We start from the raw sequence: 18,174 nt of genomic DNA on the forward strand, positions 1-18,174 counted from the left end.
AGATGGTATGGCTCTATTGCTTCTTTTCAAGTTGCTCAGGAGGATGTGGAGCGGTGGTCTTGCTTCTTAGTTTATTTGTCTATTAATTTTAACAAACTCTTTAAGAGTCTGTTGTCTTTTGTTAGTTTGATTTCTTTTTAGTTTTAGGTTTTCAATATGGATGTGCCGTTATTGTCATTTGCTCAACCGATTTGTATTGTAAGTTTATATATATATGCTTGGTTTTGATTATTGTTGAATCAGATATTTTAATTAGTTTGTGAGTTCTGCATGATTCTCTCCATATGAATTCAACTTCTTGTTGGATATAGTTAATCGCGAAGATTTAATCATGTTTGGCACCATAGTAGCTTTATATTTTGTTTCTATTCCTCTTATCAATTAAATATTATTGCCCCAGAATTTGAGTAATATATAGGGTTTTTTTTTCGTTCATATTTTGGACCCCATTTATTGGCTTAAATGTAACACCCTAAACCCCAAAAAAACCTTACCCAAATTTTTTGAGAAAGGGGATGAATTGTAGAGAATTCATATTAACAATGAAAGGTTGTCATATGAGTGGTTGATTTACAGTTTGCGAATCTACAACTACAAAGAATGGGATAAATGTCCAGGCATTTCGCTTTTGGTTTTCTTTTTCCTATAAAAATTGGCATGTGACTCCAAATATTCTTTTCATTATCAAGATGAATAATTGTTAGGCGAATAAATAATAATTATGAATAAATGTTTATATCAAAATATTTATATGCTTTTTCAAACATATATGGGAACAAAACAAACAATCATGCCATAAAGAGAAAGTATCTTTCTAAAAGCTTTGTCATGGAAATGACGAGGACGAAAGAAAAGGATTAGACCGTAATTAAGCCGGAAAGGAAAGAAGAGGTATTCATGGCTGTTTTCTACACTTGGCAACAATAATTCAATGTATTCCACGACTCACCCTCTGAATCCATTCATCAACTTCAAAACGGATAAGACCGAACCTCAGTCGCCTCCGTCAATAAATTTGCATGCAACCAACATAAACAAACCACAACACACTCTCTTCACTTTCCATATCTTCTCTCACTCAAGAAATTTCCCCCTCTTCCCCGGCAGAGCGACATAGAGAGAGAAAGTGATTGTAGTCATGGAAGTTGAAACCGCGAAATCCCCGTCGCAGAAGGCAGCAGCCCCGCTGCTGAAAATCATATTAGTAGCCTCAATTGCCGCAGGAGTCCAGTTCGGGTGGGCCCTACAGCTCTCCCTCCTCACGCCCTACATCCAGCTCCTCGGCGTCCCCCACACCTGGTCCGCCTTCGTCTGGCTCTGTGGGCCCATCTCCGGGATGATCGTCCAGCCTATCGTCGGCTACCACAGCGACCGCTGCACCTCCCGCTTCGGCCGCCGCCGCCCCTTCATCGCCGCTGGCTCTGGCCTCGTCGCCGTCTCCGTCTTCCTCATCGGCTACGCCGCCGACATCGGCCACCTCAGCGGTGACTCCCTCGAGAAGTCGACCAAGCCCCGAGCCGTCGCCGTCTTCGTCGTCGGGTTCTGGATCCTCGACGTCGCCAACAACATGCTGCAGGGCCCGTGCCGTGCTCTCCTCGCAGACATCTCCGGTGACGACCCGAAGAGAATGCGGACCTCCAACTCCCTGTTTGCGTTCTTCATGGCGGTCGGCAACGTCTTGGGGTACGCGGCCGGGGCCTACTCCCACCTCCACAAGATGTTCCCCTTCACCATAACCAAAGCATGCGACGTCTACTGCGCCAACCTCAAGAGCTGCTTCTTCCTTTCCATCACTCTCCTCCTCGTCCTCACCATCGTGGCCTTGACGTCGGTGAAGGAAACGACGCCGAATGACGGCGTCGTCGCGGAGGGGGAGATCGAGCCCCAGTCAACGACAGCTAAGTCCGTGCCGTTTTTCGGTCAAATGATTGCGGCGTTCAGGGAGCTGCGGAGGCCAATGCTGGTGTTGCTTCTGGTGACGTGTCTCAATTGGGTTGCATGGTTCCCGTTCTTGCTATTCGACACTGATTGGATGGGGCGGGAGGTGTACGGAGGCCAAGTTGGGAAGGGGCGGTTGTACGATTTGGGGGTGAGGGCTGGTGCCCTTGGGCTGATGCTAAACGCCGTCGTTTTGGGGTTCATGTCGCTTGCCATTGAGCCTCTGGGCCGGTGGGTTGGTGGGGTCAAGCGATTGTGGGGCATTGTCAACTTCCTGCTGGCTATCTGTTTGGCAATGACTGTTTTGATCACTAAATTGGCCCAATCGAGTCGGCACGCTGCTATCGCTGCGGGGCATGGCGGAGCTGAGCCCCCGCCGCCAACTGCTGGTGTCAAGGCCGGTGCACTGACGCTGTTTGCGGTGCTGGGTATTCCTCAGGCGGTAAGTAACTGTTAATTACTCTATAAATCTAATTTTGGTAAGTTTATCGCAATATTAGATATTTATTACCAAATATTTTGATCGATATTTAGTGGATTATGTATCAGATACCGTGTGCATAAATTTTTGTTCTAAATTTGGTACAAAATTATTAACTTGTTAGAAAATTGATTTACAAATTTTAAGGATTTTTCTACTAAATTTAACGTTTTACATTTGATCTCTCTCTCGGAAATCCTTTTAGGAGGAGTATGGCAGAGCCACTCCTAGATCTGAAGTGGCCCTAGCCCCCCATATTTTTATCATTCCTCTATTATATTATATATAATATATAGAGTTTATAATAAACAACTTAGAATTTAAGTTAAAAAATTTTCTTGAATAAATTAGACATAACTCAATTAAAAATATTTAACTCTAAATATATAATTATTGAATGCTTAAATATTTTATATACTTGTATTTTCTACTTCAGCCTAACTTTACACTTTTAACTCCGCACCATATGGGGGGAGTCAAGCTTATCCATTATATCCATGTGTGTGTTCGTTTTGTTTTATCCCATGGTCATTTAGTGCATGCAGATAAGGTTTTACTCACAAGACACATCTTACCAGACACATTTACTAGGAACATTTACTAGGATGAGAGAGAGTTATCAGTGCCATTTAATTGCATGAAGTCCGTTTGTCCTGGACCAAAATTGAAGGCATCTAACATGCGGTTTCAACAAAAAAATTAATGTATTAATTTTATAATTTGGTGCATCACAGATTTAACCCCCAAGTTTCCCCTGATTGCCTCTGCTGCTTGGTTCAGCTAATTTAATTCCGGACCAGCACTTGCTTTGCTCTTTTTCTTCTTATATTAATTTTTTTTGGGGGTTCCACACCCCATGTTATTCTATCCTTTTATTACTATATTTTCTTAAATTAAACATTGCCAGATGGCATTACACAGATTAAATGTATCCATCCATAGTATATAGTAGTTTTTCTGTACGTGCTTTCGCACCTACAAGAAATTTTTTTAAAGAAATTTTAAATTAAAAAAGATAATGGGTAGATGTTCCATAAAAGTAGAACCTATTATCTGATTTGTTTTTAATTTTAATTTTTTTAATATGAAAAAAAATGTGCATTTATCATATCATCCTCATTTAATTAACAATTTCAATTCTTAATGTTTGAATTAACCAAGGGCATTTTTTGGTATTTTGAATGTTTCACTATTCTCTACCTTTTGCTTTATATATATAGATTATGTACATATTTGGAAATTAATTTCAGGAATATTGATTTATATTTGAATATTGTTTGATAATATATTAAAATAGGAATTACCTATGAATTCATGGTTTTGTTTAATGACTTCCATTATTATCTTACTTTACAGGTGACCTTCAGTATTCCCTTCGCTCTGGCATCCATATTTTCTAGCACTTCTGGTGCAGGCCAAGGTAAAGCAGCTTCTCCCTAATTGACTAATTAATTATGCAGATTCTTGAGTAGAATATATTTTCTTCTGAATCATCTATTAACATTTGGGTATTGAATTTTATTCACAGGGCTTTCTTTGGGAGTCTTAAACCTTGCAATTGTCATACCACAGGTAATGCATACTTTCATGATCACTTATGATTAAGCTTGGTAGCAAAAACTAGCGTAGTTATTTACGCCCGAACCCTAAACCGTAAACCCTAAACTTAATTATTGAATTTGCAGATGTTCGTGTCAGTAACAAGTGGACCTTGGGATGATTTGTTCGGAGGCGGGAATTTACCAGCTTTTATTGCGGGAGCCGTAGCGGCTGTAGCAAGTGGAGTATTGGCTCTCTTTATGCTTCCATCTCCGCCGGCTGATCTGCCGTCTAATAAAAATGCAAGACCTATAGCTGCTGGGTTTCATTGATTTTCTTTGGCCCAGCTAGCTAGCTAGTTATATAATGTGGAGTTGATCAACTCTTTTTTTGTTTGTTTTTTTTTTTTTTTTTTTCCCTTAACCTTAACAGGTTTTGTATAATAGGAATCGAATGATGTTTAACTATATTGCCAGCCTTTAATGGCATAGCAATTACTGTATCCATGCGTAAGCATCATATATAGTTGCAGTTCGTTCTTCGTTCTTCTTCTTTTTTTGTTTTCTCTCTTTTTATTCAAGACTATAGATGTTTTCTAATCTTCCAATGTGAGACAATAAATTTCACCTCAAACTTACTTTCCACCGAACTGGGTGCCAGCAGAAATGAAAGTAAGATGATTTTTCGGAGTGGGCTTGCCTTCAGTTGTGTTCTATGCCAAGTGTGAGAAGAAGAAGGAGGAGGGGAAGGTGGGATATATAGTATTCTTGTTCGTGGTTTCAACTTCCATGGTCATAAGTACTGCCCCCTTCTTTGTTTAGGTCATAGAGGGATTGAGTTGGTATTTTCATGTTATTTTCGGGAATGGTTTTTACTACAAACTATTGTATGTTGTTATTCGGTTGTACATGTACAATGGCTTTGAAGAGTGTTAGAAATATGTCATAAAGCACAATATGTGATATAACTTTATGGAAATTTCATTTATTAGTTCATAATTTGTAAATTGGAACTAAGCTATGAAAACTTATAGAGGATGGATGAAGTACGCTTTCCTATAAAATTAAACAACTTTTAAACTCTGCCCAGGTCTTTAAATAAGGGTCAGCAAACACAACATGTTAGATTCTATATGTGTCCATGATCTTTCAGACAATCTGAAATACATAGAAGATATAAATGAAGTCATGTTCCTTGAGTACAAGACCTCTGAACTCATTCAATGCAGCAGCAACACGAGCAAAGGCACGAACGGTTTAAGGCTTCTACTATCTCTCAAAAACTGTTTCAACTCTCTCTTTATGATGAGATTAGGGTTAGAAAATGTGTCTGATGAGAACATGGTCTTAAGCTTATGTAGGGTTAGGTCAAGTCGTCTCTACTCATCACCAAGAGCTAACTGGACTAACACTATAAGCCCATCAAGCAACAGTTCATGTAAAAGGAAATAAATAGGACCCCTTTAATTGGCTTCAAAACTTTTCTTAATTCACAAAGTTTTGGGCCTCAAATATATAACAAAATTTAAACTCTTATCAAACCTTAATAAGTCAATGACTCATCAAAATATAACTTTAGTATCTAGTGCACCGATCTGAATGGGAATATAACATTCTCCCACTAGATCAAGCACTAAAACACTAAGCTTATGTATTCCAAAAGTTTGATAATCTTTCCATGAGTTTAAAATAGTGAAAAGTGATTAGACAAAACCAACTGTAGACAAGCACTCCTATACTTTATCAAAATATGCCATTTATAATCACATAATGCAATATCAAATCACATGAACCACCTACAAACATGAACCTTAACATGTACTGATCCGTAATGTGAATCTTTATATTTTTTAGTACATATACCTCTTTACGACTTAGCAAGAGTCAATCCACATGTTATTAAAACAATAGTATCTCAATAGAGACTATAAACTTACATACATAAAACAAAATGCATCATAAGTTTAAACAGCTAAATAGTCAAAATGGTATAAAATTATTTAGTAATAAGAATAGTCAATCAAATTAACATTCTGAAATGCAAATCTCTCAATCCAGAAAACAACACAATAAACATACTAATAATATATTAGAATGTAAAAAGACTCTGAGTAGATTGCAACATCAAAGCTACGAAATAATCCCATGCTCTCAACATGTCTCAGGAAAGCTTTTGATGGCAGAAACTTTGTAAACGGATCTGTAATCATACCTTGAGTTCTGGTATGATCAAACATGACTAGTTTATCTGCTACCTTCTCCCTTACTGTTAAATACGTTTTGTCAATTTGCTGAAGTCCATACTACATCTTGTTGTTCATGCAGTGAAAAGCAACTGCTATGTTGTCATTGTATATCTGCACTGGTCTTGAAATTGAGTACACCACCTTAATTTATTTGATAAAAATCCTTAGTCATATTGCATGAGAAGTGGCTTCATAGCAAGCTATGTATTCTGAAAACATAGTTGAACACGAAACACCAGTTTGTTTAGCACTCTTCCAAGCAACAACTGCTCATACCATCTTGAAAAGAAAACCTGAAGTAGAGATGTAATCATCCTATGCTTTTCCAAGATTCACATCAGCATAATCAATAAGCTCTAAAATGTGTAAGAACCCAAAACAAAATATCTAAAATAAAAAATAAAAAAAATAAAAAAAAAAGAAAATATCTAAAAAGTAAGGAAAATATCTTCTTGCAAAAAGACAATTTTGCCCTCGCATTATTTAATGGGGAAAATTTGACTTTTTGATCGTGAAAGAATTTGGGAATTTCGCTTACGCCATTGCGTAGAGCGCGGCGAAAGGAGTTCGTAGACACGGAGTAGGCCCGAATCGGAGCCGTAACGAAGAAGTTATGGTCTAAAAACCGCGAAGGGCAAAATGGTAATTTGGCCAAAAAGTCAGATTTTATACCCCTCTCTCTCTTCTCCCCGTCACTTTCTCTCTCTTCCTCTCTCTCCCTCGCGTCGCACCCCTGTCTTGCGACCGTTCAGCTTCCAAGCGACGGCCCGGCCACCACAGGCCGAGCCGATCTCCGCCGTGGGTACCTACGGGTCCGCCTCCGTGTCGCCGTCACAACCTGACCGACCTCAACCCCGGGGCCGCCCTGAGCTGGCCGGAAAACCATGTTTTCCGGCGGAGGTTCCTTCGAAGCCACCCGAACTTCCAGCTCGAAATTCTCCTTCGTTTCTCCACCAAATCGATCGAGTAAGGTATGGTTTTTCATCTATGTTTCGTGTTCTAGCTGATGGGTATATGGGCTTCGATCGAGTTTAGCGTTAAGGGGTTCGATTTTCGACTTGAAATTTGGCCGAAAATTCGGCCCTTCGAAACTACTATTTCTGGTCACTTTTTGGGGGTGGTCCAAGAACAAAAGTGACTCCAAATGGGGTGTTTTACCTAGGGTAGGAGTTTGGAGTCTTGGTTCCGAGATTTTTCGGCCACCCGGTATCGCTTTGGACACCCAAAGCTGCCCGCGCGTGCTGGAGCGCGTGGGCGAGGTACTGATATAATTCTGTGCAGATTTGTGACCCTCGTGTCGTCACGAGCGTGTGGGATTTCGCGGATCTCGATTCGGAGTCCGTTTGAGCCCCGAACGGATTTTCCATATCGCGCGATCCGTGGGTGCAATGTCGTTAAATAGTCGGATCGCGCTGAATTTCGGATATGTCGGCCTACGTGATTTCAGGATCGCGTAGGATTCGACGGATTGCGAATCGGAGTCCCGGATACTCTGAAATTGCGAACCCTGGGTCTAGGGTTTGAGTTTTAAGCGATAACGCGATTTGGGCCAATCCGACCGTCCGATTCGGACCAAATTGGCAGAACTTGGTTCCCGCCCTATGAGAAACCTTCCGGGATGCTCAGATTGGCCATCGGATACCGTGGACCCACGGGGTTTCGGATCGGCCGGTCGAGCAGCTTATCGCTTATTGAGGTTCCGGGTCTCTTAAGGCCGGCCTAACTGTTTAAGAAGCTAAGGCGGGCATAGGAAGAACCTGAATGAGTGTTTGTATTTCTAGGAGCCGGGGGCAGGGTGTTTAATTTAATTCTTTTATTCAGCAGTTTATTGATTTATTATTCATGGATAATCAGGCATCAGAGGTCCAGTCGACCTGCAGGAGGAACCTTCGAAGGGTCAAATTAGCTCGAACCATCTGTGAGTGGACTTTCTTTCATAAAGGCTTTATTTAAATCAGTTGTATAGATAATTTCTATAAATAAGATTTCATAAGTGATTTATGTTGATTTATATAAATAAGTTTTCATAAATAAGTTTATTTGAATAATTTCAGTATTTGATCTTGAATAAGTGATATTGCATATTTTCGAAGCGTGATTAGCATTGTGAAACATCTTTATTTTATAATATTGGTTGAGCAGCAGACTTGAAGGTTTTAATACAAAGGTAGAAGTTAGTTCAGACTTATCAGATTTCAGAAAGTTATCAGATTTTTTTTATTTTATTTATTTGACCACCATGTACCCGTTTCTTTATGGTGATTACCCAGAGTCGGACCGATGTCTATGGACATCCAGTCTGATTATAGTTCAGTCAGTGCACTTGACTTTGCCTCACGAGTTTCGGGGACGCTCGGACCGTGAGTGCCAGGATTTGCGGCTCGGCAGACTTGGTGTCCCGAGACCTGCCAGGATTGCGGCTCGGCTGACTCTGTGTCCCCGAGACCTGCCAGGATTGCGGATCAGGCTGACTACGGTCCCCTGCATCCTGCCAGAGCGACTCGAGCTGACTTGGTGTCCTCGAGGAATCTGCCGGCAGATCAGGCTGATCATAGTCCCCTGATTCTGCCAGTTTGCGGCTCGGGTAGACTGCGTGGCGCCCGAGACCTGCCAGGGGAATTGACGGATATGACAGGGGTACAAATAGGTGGTATTTTCCAAGGATTTTAAGCTCTTTTATTCAGTTATGGTTTTCAGCTATTTCAAACCAGTTTCTTTGATATTTGCGCATTTTATATCTTCATATAATTGTTCAGTTTTACGAAGCTACATGCATACGATTATATATATATTCGGATGAATACCTTATATTAAACACAGGTGAACTTTAGCCTTACTTATCAAGTTATTTTTACTATGGGGGTTATTATGATTTTTAACTGTTTTCATAAATCTTATATTTGGTCCACTCACATTTTCAACCTGTTTTTCGCCCCCAGGCCATAGAAATACGCGGGATCCACCACCGAGCCATTCAAATCCTCCGCATCACCACGTAAGGTAAAGTTTTGTAGTTGAAACCCTGAAACTTAGAAAATGCTCTGATATCTCGTTGAAGTTGAAAAACTGAAAGTGGAGATCTGTTATTTGGAAATATTCTGGCAGTTGGTGTGAATTTATGGGTTGTTTAACAGGTGGAAATTTTTGGGATTAGTCAAAATACAGGGGAGACTCTGCCGAAATTTCGGCAGAAGTCTAAGGGAAGTTAAAAAGAATTTGAGACAAGAAGGGTAAAAAGGTCATTTGTGCCCGACATTGCCAGGTGTCGGACACGTACAGGACTTGGCTCGAATTCCAAAGTGGAAATTGGGTCGGGTCCTGTCAAAATGTGTGTATGAAAATCAGCATGTAAGCCTTTGTATTTTGAAGGTAACAGATCTGGATCATCAAATCGAGAGGACGAAGTCGCGAGGATTGAGGGAGGTCACCCTTGTTGTGGGGTGGGGATGGGATGGGATGGAATGAATTTGGTTGTTGGCGGGGAAGAAGATTAGGGAGAAATATGAGTTTAGTTTTTATTTTTTATTTGTCTTTTTATTTTTTATAATGTTTTTTAATTTTAAAAATTCATTCATTTTAAAAAGAAGAAATTTTTATTAGTTTTTTAGTCTATGTGGATGCTACATCATGTTAAAACTGGAATCCAATTTTACCACATCAACAATTAATATAATTTTTAACATTTTTCCTACATATTCTACATAATTAAGCCCCTTTCAGTAAATTGTGGTTTTTTCTCTATAGATCATTAGTAAAAAGAACTCACTAGTTTATGGTATTTTATGTAAAAGGTGTGGTTATTCAAAGAAATTGTGGCTAAAACTCTGTGTAGGAAGCATACTTACATAGAAGAGACTTCCACATCAATAAAGAATCACATATAGGAGGCGTTTGGAATGCCTAATTGGATTGGACATGACTAGATTCAGCAGAACGAGAACAAAAGAGTAACTTTGAACAATCTTAATTTTGTTGATTCTAAGAATACCCGGAATTAGAAATAAAGGATAGAACTAAACTCTAAATGGAAAACACAACTGATGTGCTCCAGGATATGCTAACTAAGCTCTGATACAAAATTGATGCAATGGAACAAGAACAAATCTAACCATGTATTGATTAGAGGCGCGCAACATCAATTGATCACAAGTAGAGGAGCACACATCTACTGGAAATAAAAATACATCAATGCGATTGGGGCTACATGCATTGCGAACTCCAAATGTAGAAGGGAAAAAAAAAAATATGATAAGCGCAACAAGGTTATCATCAACTCATATTCTCATAACGAAAAGCAAAAATCATGACATGATCACTTTCACCACTAAGAATTAGTGATCCGATAAATACTGGTCTTTCAATCAGATAACAATCATCGATCCCAAGGAAAATGTTTAACCAGCTAGATAGGCGGCATAGCAGAAATCAAATCAACTAATTGATACACGCCATGTAACGTGAAGTAAGTTCAATCCTTATTTTTCATAGGAATTTAGTGAAAAACCCAAAAGAAATAACCAACTCTCAAAAACACCCCAAATTTTTTTCAAAATGCCCAAAAAAAGACATGCAAGTCCTAAAGCTCTTTCTTCCACCAAAAACCACCAACAACATGTGAAGAGACCAAACCTACATGTGAGGATTTTTGTAATATCCCACATCGACCAACGGAGAGGGGGTGATGTGCCTTATATGTACATGCCCGCCTCCATCTAACACAAGACCTTTTGGGAGCTCACTGCGTTCGGAGTCATGGGAACTCCGAAGTTAAGCGAGTTTGGGCTAAAGCAATCCCAGGATGGGTGACCCACTGAAAAGTTGCTCGTGAATTCCTAGAAATAAAATCGTGAGGGCATGGGGCCTAAAAACGGACAATATCATGCTACGATGGAGCCGATCCGGGGTGTGACAATTTGGTATCATAGCCACTTTGCCGTGTGGTGCGAGTGTGCCGATGAAGACATCAGGCCCCTAAGGGGGGTGGATTGTAATATCCTACATCGACCAACGGAGAAGGAGTGATGTGCCTTATATGTACATGTCTGCCTCCATCTAGCACGAGGCCTTTTGGGAGCTTACTGGCTTCGAAGTCATGGGAACTCCGAAATTAAGCGAGTTTGCCATAGAGCAATCCCAGGATAGGTGACCCACTGGGAAGTTGCTCGTGAGTTCCCAGAAATAAAATCGTGAGGGCATGGGGCCCAAAAATGGACAATATCGTGCTACGACGGAGCCGATCCGGGGTGTGATAATTTTGCCTTCAAGCAACCAGACCATGTGAAGACTTTGCCACTTTGCATCTGCCCAGTAGTTATTATTGTGCAATGACAGTGCCGGATATAATGCTTTTGTTTCTTTGTACATATTTTTGAGTACATTTTGTCTTAAAAGGCAGAAGAATCGTTTGTTTGCCATCAGTTGGCATGTGATGTATTACTTTAGAGAGATAGGGAGAGATAGAGATGGTATAAGATAGAGAGGCTTCTCCTATCATCCTTAGCCATCCTTAATAGAGTCGGTGAAAACAATGTATATAGTTTGGTAGCTCCGAAGAGAGAAGTACAACACCAGAGAAGAAAAAATCTCAGTACTTCCTCCTTCAGTTTTCAATCAATAAACTCTCTTTGTTCATATACTTTCTCTTATTTTCTTACTATTCTCTTATTCCGACCACTGTTAATACTGTCGACCATCGTTAATATCCGGTCACAATAGTTCCAATAGCAAAAGCAATTAAGTAAGTCTTTTTCTATTTTATTTTTGATTTTCTTAGTAGACTTCTTGTCCAAAACAGGAAAACACTTTTTATAATTATGTTATTATCTTGCTAAACTAACGATCAATACTTTGTTTGAGCACTTGGTCATGTTTTATATTTGCCATAACAATAATTGGATGTTTGTTAGGGAACCTCTGAGTTTAGAGGAGCTCTAAGTTCTGCTCCATAGCCCTTTAAGTTGACGTCTTTGCAGTTCCATGTTCTAGGCATGGTGTCTGGTTGTTATTTTGGCCTATAGAAACCTTGACCGAGACCGCTAAAAAATAATGGTATTAGAGCTTTAGAGTATGAGCAAAATACATCTCTTCAACTATACATTCAAGCTTTTCTTTTCAATTTAAAAAAATAATCCACATCCTGGTATAAAAATTATTATCAAAAGCTGTTCTCATTATACTATATACTTAGCTAGTATTAACATGGTTGAATATAGAGAACTGCATTTAGAGCATAAACAAAAAACTATCACAGTTACTCTAGTATTTTTAGTAGAATATGGTTATTTAGGTAAACTTTATATCGAAAATAGTGATCATTTAGATTCATTTTCCTCAAATTTAAGAGAAGTCATAAGTTTCTATATTCCTCTTTGGAAGAGCATAAAATTAGATTTCATCAGCATACCCCCAGAATGGTTTGAGGATAGTATTTACCCAGATAGAGCACAACATAGTATTATTATTTCTTATAATAAACTACTTAGTTCGGTATAATTAGCAAAGACAAAGATTTGTACCAAGCAGGACATTCAAAATATATAGAGGAGCAATAATAGTTGAGCAACAATTGTTCAAAGATGATCGTCTGAACCTTCTTCACCAATCTAATTTTATCAAGATTTATTCAGAGTCTACATGCAGGAGACTAGATAACACATATGAATTCAGGATAAGTACAACAAGAGCAAAAGTTTTTGATGAAATCTATAGCCAGATAGCAGCACAAATTGAAGCAGAAGACAACGACAACTCATACTAGAATAGCTTAGGAGAAGAAGAGCTACACAATATATAGATAACATATTGGAAGCATAAACTCCATGTGAAGGCAGAAGCATCATCATCTCACATGAAGAGATCATCTTAGCAGAAAGATGCAGCATCAGTCCAAAGCAAGAAAATCCAAACTCTTTGGCTTCATACGGCATCCTCTAAAAAGAAGAAATAGAAAGACTCCTTAGGCAATATAAAAATGAGTAAGGACATTATTGTCCAAACACTTTAATTTTGTCCTTCTTTATAAATACTACATCCATTTTGAGTTTATTTATAAGTTCCCTTATTTTTCAATGTCTAACTCTAACTAAAACATCGAAAGTTCTTTCGCTTACACCACACCAATGTCCATAAAATTTAATTGTTTTATCTTTTATTTCAAGTCACGAAAGACATTTCATATAGTTTGTAAAAAAACTTTATCCCACACACATACATGTAGAATATAAGATAAGGAAATGTATAAGCGACAATAACATAAAATTATAAAAAAGAAAAAAAAAAAAAAAGAGATAATAAAAATTAGTAGTTGAATAATATAATAGGCTGGGGAATATGAAACTCTAAGGCTTATTAGTGACATAGATGGGTGTAGAAACGTATGATTAGATAGAGTTCACGTAATCCCGTTAGAAACCCAACTTCAGTTGTTCCCCTCTTTCCCTCTCTGTGAAAAACTGAAGAACACAATCCTCTCTTTTTGAATGTAAAGCAAACCCAGAATTAGAAGGATCCAAATCTCCCAAAACTTATAGTCACTCGATTGTCATTAGCTCGTTGGGAGGCCTGCGATCTATGGTATCCTGGGTATTACGAAGAGTGGCTCTTACCTAACTGTTGCCCTGTTTTGATTCTATGGCTCAAGCGAAAACCCCTTATGTTTTTCATTCAGCTGACAAGATTGCAGATGAAAGCAAAGTAGCATATCTCTTTTTGTAGCTAGAAGCCGCAGCAGCAGTTGTTCCTCGATTTTGGTAGAGATGGAGTCTCAAATACCAAAGAGTCTTCTCTAATGTCCACCACATTCTTTCAAGCAGACTGACTTCAGAGCTCCCGATTGATTTTGAGAGGTAAGTTCACTTGCTGGATTGATTTTATTGGGTTTGGTTTATTTTTTGTGAGGGTGGGAAATTCGTCATTTGTGGCATCAATAATGCGTCATTTTTGGAATCAATAATGTGTCATTTCCTTATGAATATTCAATATACTTAGTTCATTGTTGTTGGTCGAGGTGGAAAATTAGGAAATGTAGGTAAAAGAACCTAAACTTAGGCTTAATGACATTAGGAGTAAGCAGTTGGAGAGGATATTGGGTGAAGTTCTGTAATTGGTGGTTTGAATTACATTTGTGTTCTTAGTTGAACATGTTGGTTCTAATGTTATTTTTACCAGATTATTTCACAAGAGATGACGTAACTTTTATGAAATTTTGCTTGCGTTTTGTGTAATCGGAAGTTAGGCTATGTGTATTTTGTGTCAATTTGGGCAATGTTTTGTGTAAGTGGAATGCATTGATATGTTGTGATGCAGTAATGACTGATTAATGAATGAATAATTGCTATGCAGTAATATAGAAGTGGATCAATAATATCCGTAGATAAAATGTCTGGGGGCTCAGAGAGTGATGAATGTGCAACAGCTAATGGGAGGGTTTATATTCCTAAAGTAAGAAATGAGGAAACACCAGCAGTTGGGATGAAGTTTGACTCGCTTGACCTCGTTTACAATTTCTATAATAGATATGCATTCTTTGCTGGCTTTGGTATTCGACTTCATTCTAGCTTTTGGGGAAAAAATAAGAAAGAGATTTTGAGGAAAGAATTTATATGTTGCAAACAAGGTGCATACAGGAGGGATGAAACTCGGGAGAGAAAAAGACAACGGGGAATAAGTAGATGCAATTGCAAAGCTAAGATTGTGGTTGTGAAGACAAATGGGAGCAAGAAGTATACCATATCTCTTTTTGCAGAGGGACACAATCATAAGATGACACCCTCAGAAAGAATGCATTTATTGAGATCACACCATCATATTTCAGATTCTACAAAAGTACTCACAAAACAGTTGGGTTCAGTTAATATTCCCATTCATCAGAAGGTAAGTATTTTCGAGGTGCAATCCGGAGGAATGGATAAAATCGGGTTTATCAAAAAAGATATCTACAATCTTGAATGTAGTGTGAATGGGAAGCTGAGGAACCACGATGTTGAACTAGTGACCGAGTATTTTATGGCTGAACAGAAAAAAAAAATGAGGCTTTTTATTTCAAGATTGAGGGAGATGGGCATGACAGGTTTAGTCGATGTTTTTGGGCAGATGCAAATTCTAGACGGGCGTATGGGTTTTATGGAGATGTTGTTGTATTCGATACCACATTCAACACGAATCGATATGACTTGACATTTGCACCAATGTTGGGAGTTAATAACCATGGTCAGACAATTGTCTTAGCATGCGCATTTTTGAGCAAGGAAACGACTGAGTCGTTTGTTTGGATGTTTGAGGAGTTTAAGAAAGCCATGCCAGGTGGGGAACCTAAAACGATCATTACAGATCAAGATGCTGCAATGGCCATAGCGATTTCAATAGCCTTCCCGACTACATTTCATCGACTTTGCATATGGCACATCACATCAAAGTTCTCTATTAAGTTACCACGTGACGCTTATAAGGAGTATTGGCGTGAATTTCAGAAAGCCATATGGGATACTGACAATAAGGATGAGTTTGATGCAAAATGGAATACTGTGGTTACAAAGGCTGGTTTGACTGACCATCCATGTCTAAGTTCAATGTTTGATTTAAGGGAATCTTGGGTTCCAGCCTACGCACGACAATTTTTTGCCGCTGGAATGTCAAGCAGCCAAAGAGCGGAAGGTTCTCATGGTTTTTTCAAGCAATACATATCAAGGAGAAATTCGCTGATGGATTTCATAATACGATTTGAGAGGGCACTTTCTCATCAACGTGAAAAAGAGTTAGTTGCTGATCAAGTAGATGCATTTGAAGTGGCTCAATGTCTTCTACCGATGCCAATGAACAAACAAATGGCTACCTTGTACACAAGGACAATGTTTCAAAAGTTTGAGCAAGAACTAATACAAAGTACAGCATGTTTCCTAGAGCTCAAAACAGAGGATGCTTGTAAAGTTGTCTTTAACGTTAGCGAAAGGAAAAATTGGGAAACAAGAGTGGCAGAAGTCGTATATGTCAAAGATTCTGACCACGCATCGTGTAGCTGCAAAAGATTTGAATTTGTTGGAATTATTTGCAAGCACATCCTAGCATTGTTCAGAAGGGACCAGATTGAATATATGCCCGATAAATATATTTTGAAGAGGTGGAATAAAACTGTGAAATCTGGATTGGTGTCAGATGCAAATGGCAACGAAATTAAAGACTGTGCAGATCCTGGCCTTCTAATAAAGCGGAGTACAGTGTCTCGACTTGCTTCAGATGTGGTTGAGGATGCATTAATGAGTGAAGAAGGATGTGAGCTACTGTCAGAGACTCTAAAAAGTTTGCAGGTGAAGTTGAAGTTGCTGAAGGATGGACCAAGTAATAACAAAGTTGGAGGGTCCAGCTCTCAAACACAATATATGAAAGACCCTAAGAGAGTGAGGTGCAAAGGAAGGTCGAAAGGAGTAATGGGAGCAAAGGAAAAGGCAATGAAGCGAGGGATTAGACACTGTCGGGAGTGTGGACACATTGGTCATGATAGAAGACAATGCCCAACCTTGAACACACCGTAAGATGCTAACACTATTTGTAATAACATCTAAAATTTCAATAGGTAAAATTTTTATGTGCTTGTGTTTGATGTTTATGCAGGACATCGCCGTCGAACAACGACGAATCAACTCCAATACATCGTAGTGACCCATTATTCGACGATTTTGACAGGATGCACGGACCATCTGAATGATTTATATTTGTATTAGACGAAATGTGGTTGTTATGAAGATTAATGATGAGGTGAAGTTTTATAGATTCAGTTTTTGAATATTATTGTGTTTTTGTTCATGTCCACTGATGAGCTCTTACTATGTCCACTGGTAATTGAAATGAAAATTTGCTTGGTTTCATTCTTCCATGAAATTTGGAGACATGTTAATTTTACGTCTTCTCCCTATTTATAAATTTTCATAGACATTTGATCAAGTATGAAACCTTTGAGTTATGTGAAGAAGCAATGACAGCAACCATGTAAAATGGGCAGTTTAGGGTGAATTATGTTTTAACAGAGATTCATTTTTCAAATCCTCAGGCTAATGCAGCATTTCCAGCATGGCCACATCTGTTGTTTCCATTACCAGTAATCATTTCCAGCAGTAGCCACTTTTTTCGACTGGTTATTAGGGGCACGATTTTGTACACTTTTGTAACTGAAGGATACTTGAAGCACTTTGTTGGAACAGAGCAAATAGAAAGCAGCGTGTAAAAAAGAAACATAACATTGCAGCTAATTACATTTCGATACTTAGGTGAAAAATATTAAAGGGTACACTAACTTACATAAATACTCATAATTCCACACACAAAAGAACATTTGATTGCAAAACATATTATGTGCTCCCTCTTAGCAATACCACGATCTCCCCAACCAACTGAACAACGGTAGCCACAATCACTCGGCCGTACTCGTCAGCTTCTTCTTAGCAGGTCTCACATGCTTATGGCCACTCATATCCCTAGTGATATAGACCAAATAAATCTTCAGCAATATTTGGAATTTTATTATATATATATACCATAAACCATTCACTAAACAATGTATAGCACATGTTATGTTACTTATGACTCACGTGTCAGTATTTTTTGAACACATTAGTACGCCAGCTCTTTAATGTAAATGGACATGATAAGGAGCATTTACTGATTCCCGGCTTGCTGTGATTTTGACTTCTTATTGAATAATATTTCGATATTTGCAAAATATAATGTTAGACATTATAACACATGATGACTTGCAATACATAGTCCCAATAATTATATATGAAGCAAATGAAACTGATATTTGTGTTATTTTAAATTAGATAATGACATTAAGGGAGTATATGTGCAATACCACGGTCACCCTCAACCAACTGAACAGCGGTAGCTGCAATCACTTACTCGGATCGGTCGGCTTCTTCCGAGCAGCTTTGACGTGTTTATGCTCATTCATGTCACCCCCATCGTCTAGTATCTCTCTCAC

At 38.7% G+C, this 18,174-nt stretch overlaps 1 protein-coding gene across 1 annotated transcript; it reads left to right on the top strand.

Annotated features, from left to right (window-relative positions):
• Positions 1 to 850: 850 nt before the first annotated feature.
• LOC117612506 (sucrose transport protein) lies at positions 851 to 4,510 on the top strand. The gene is made up of 4 exons (XM_034341189.1): positions 851 to 2,380; positions 3,776 to 3,839; positions 3,948 to 3,991; positions 4,105 to 4,510. Exons 1-4 carry the CDS (start codon positions 1,139 to 1,141, stop codon positions 4,288 to 4,290), a joined length of 1,536 nt encoding a protein of 511 aa, XP_034197080.1. The 5' UTR covers positions 851 to 1,138; the 3' UTR covers positions 4,291 to 4,510.
• Positions 4,511 to 18,174: the final 13,664 nt, after the last annotated feature.

The sequence above is a fragment of the Prunus dulcis genome, unplaced genomic scaffold (genome assembly GCF_902201215.1).
Source record: "Prunus dulcis unplaced genomic scaffold, ALMONDv2, whole genome shotgun sequence".
In the NCBI taxonomy this organism is placed as follows: Eukaryota; Viridiplantae; Streptophyta; class Magnoliopsida; order Rosales; family Rosaceae; genus Prunus; species Prunus dulcis.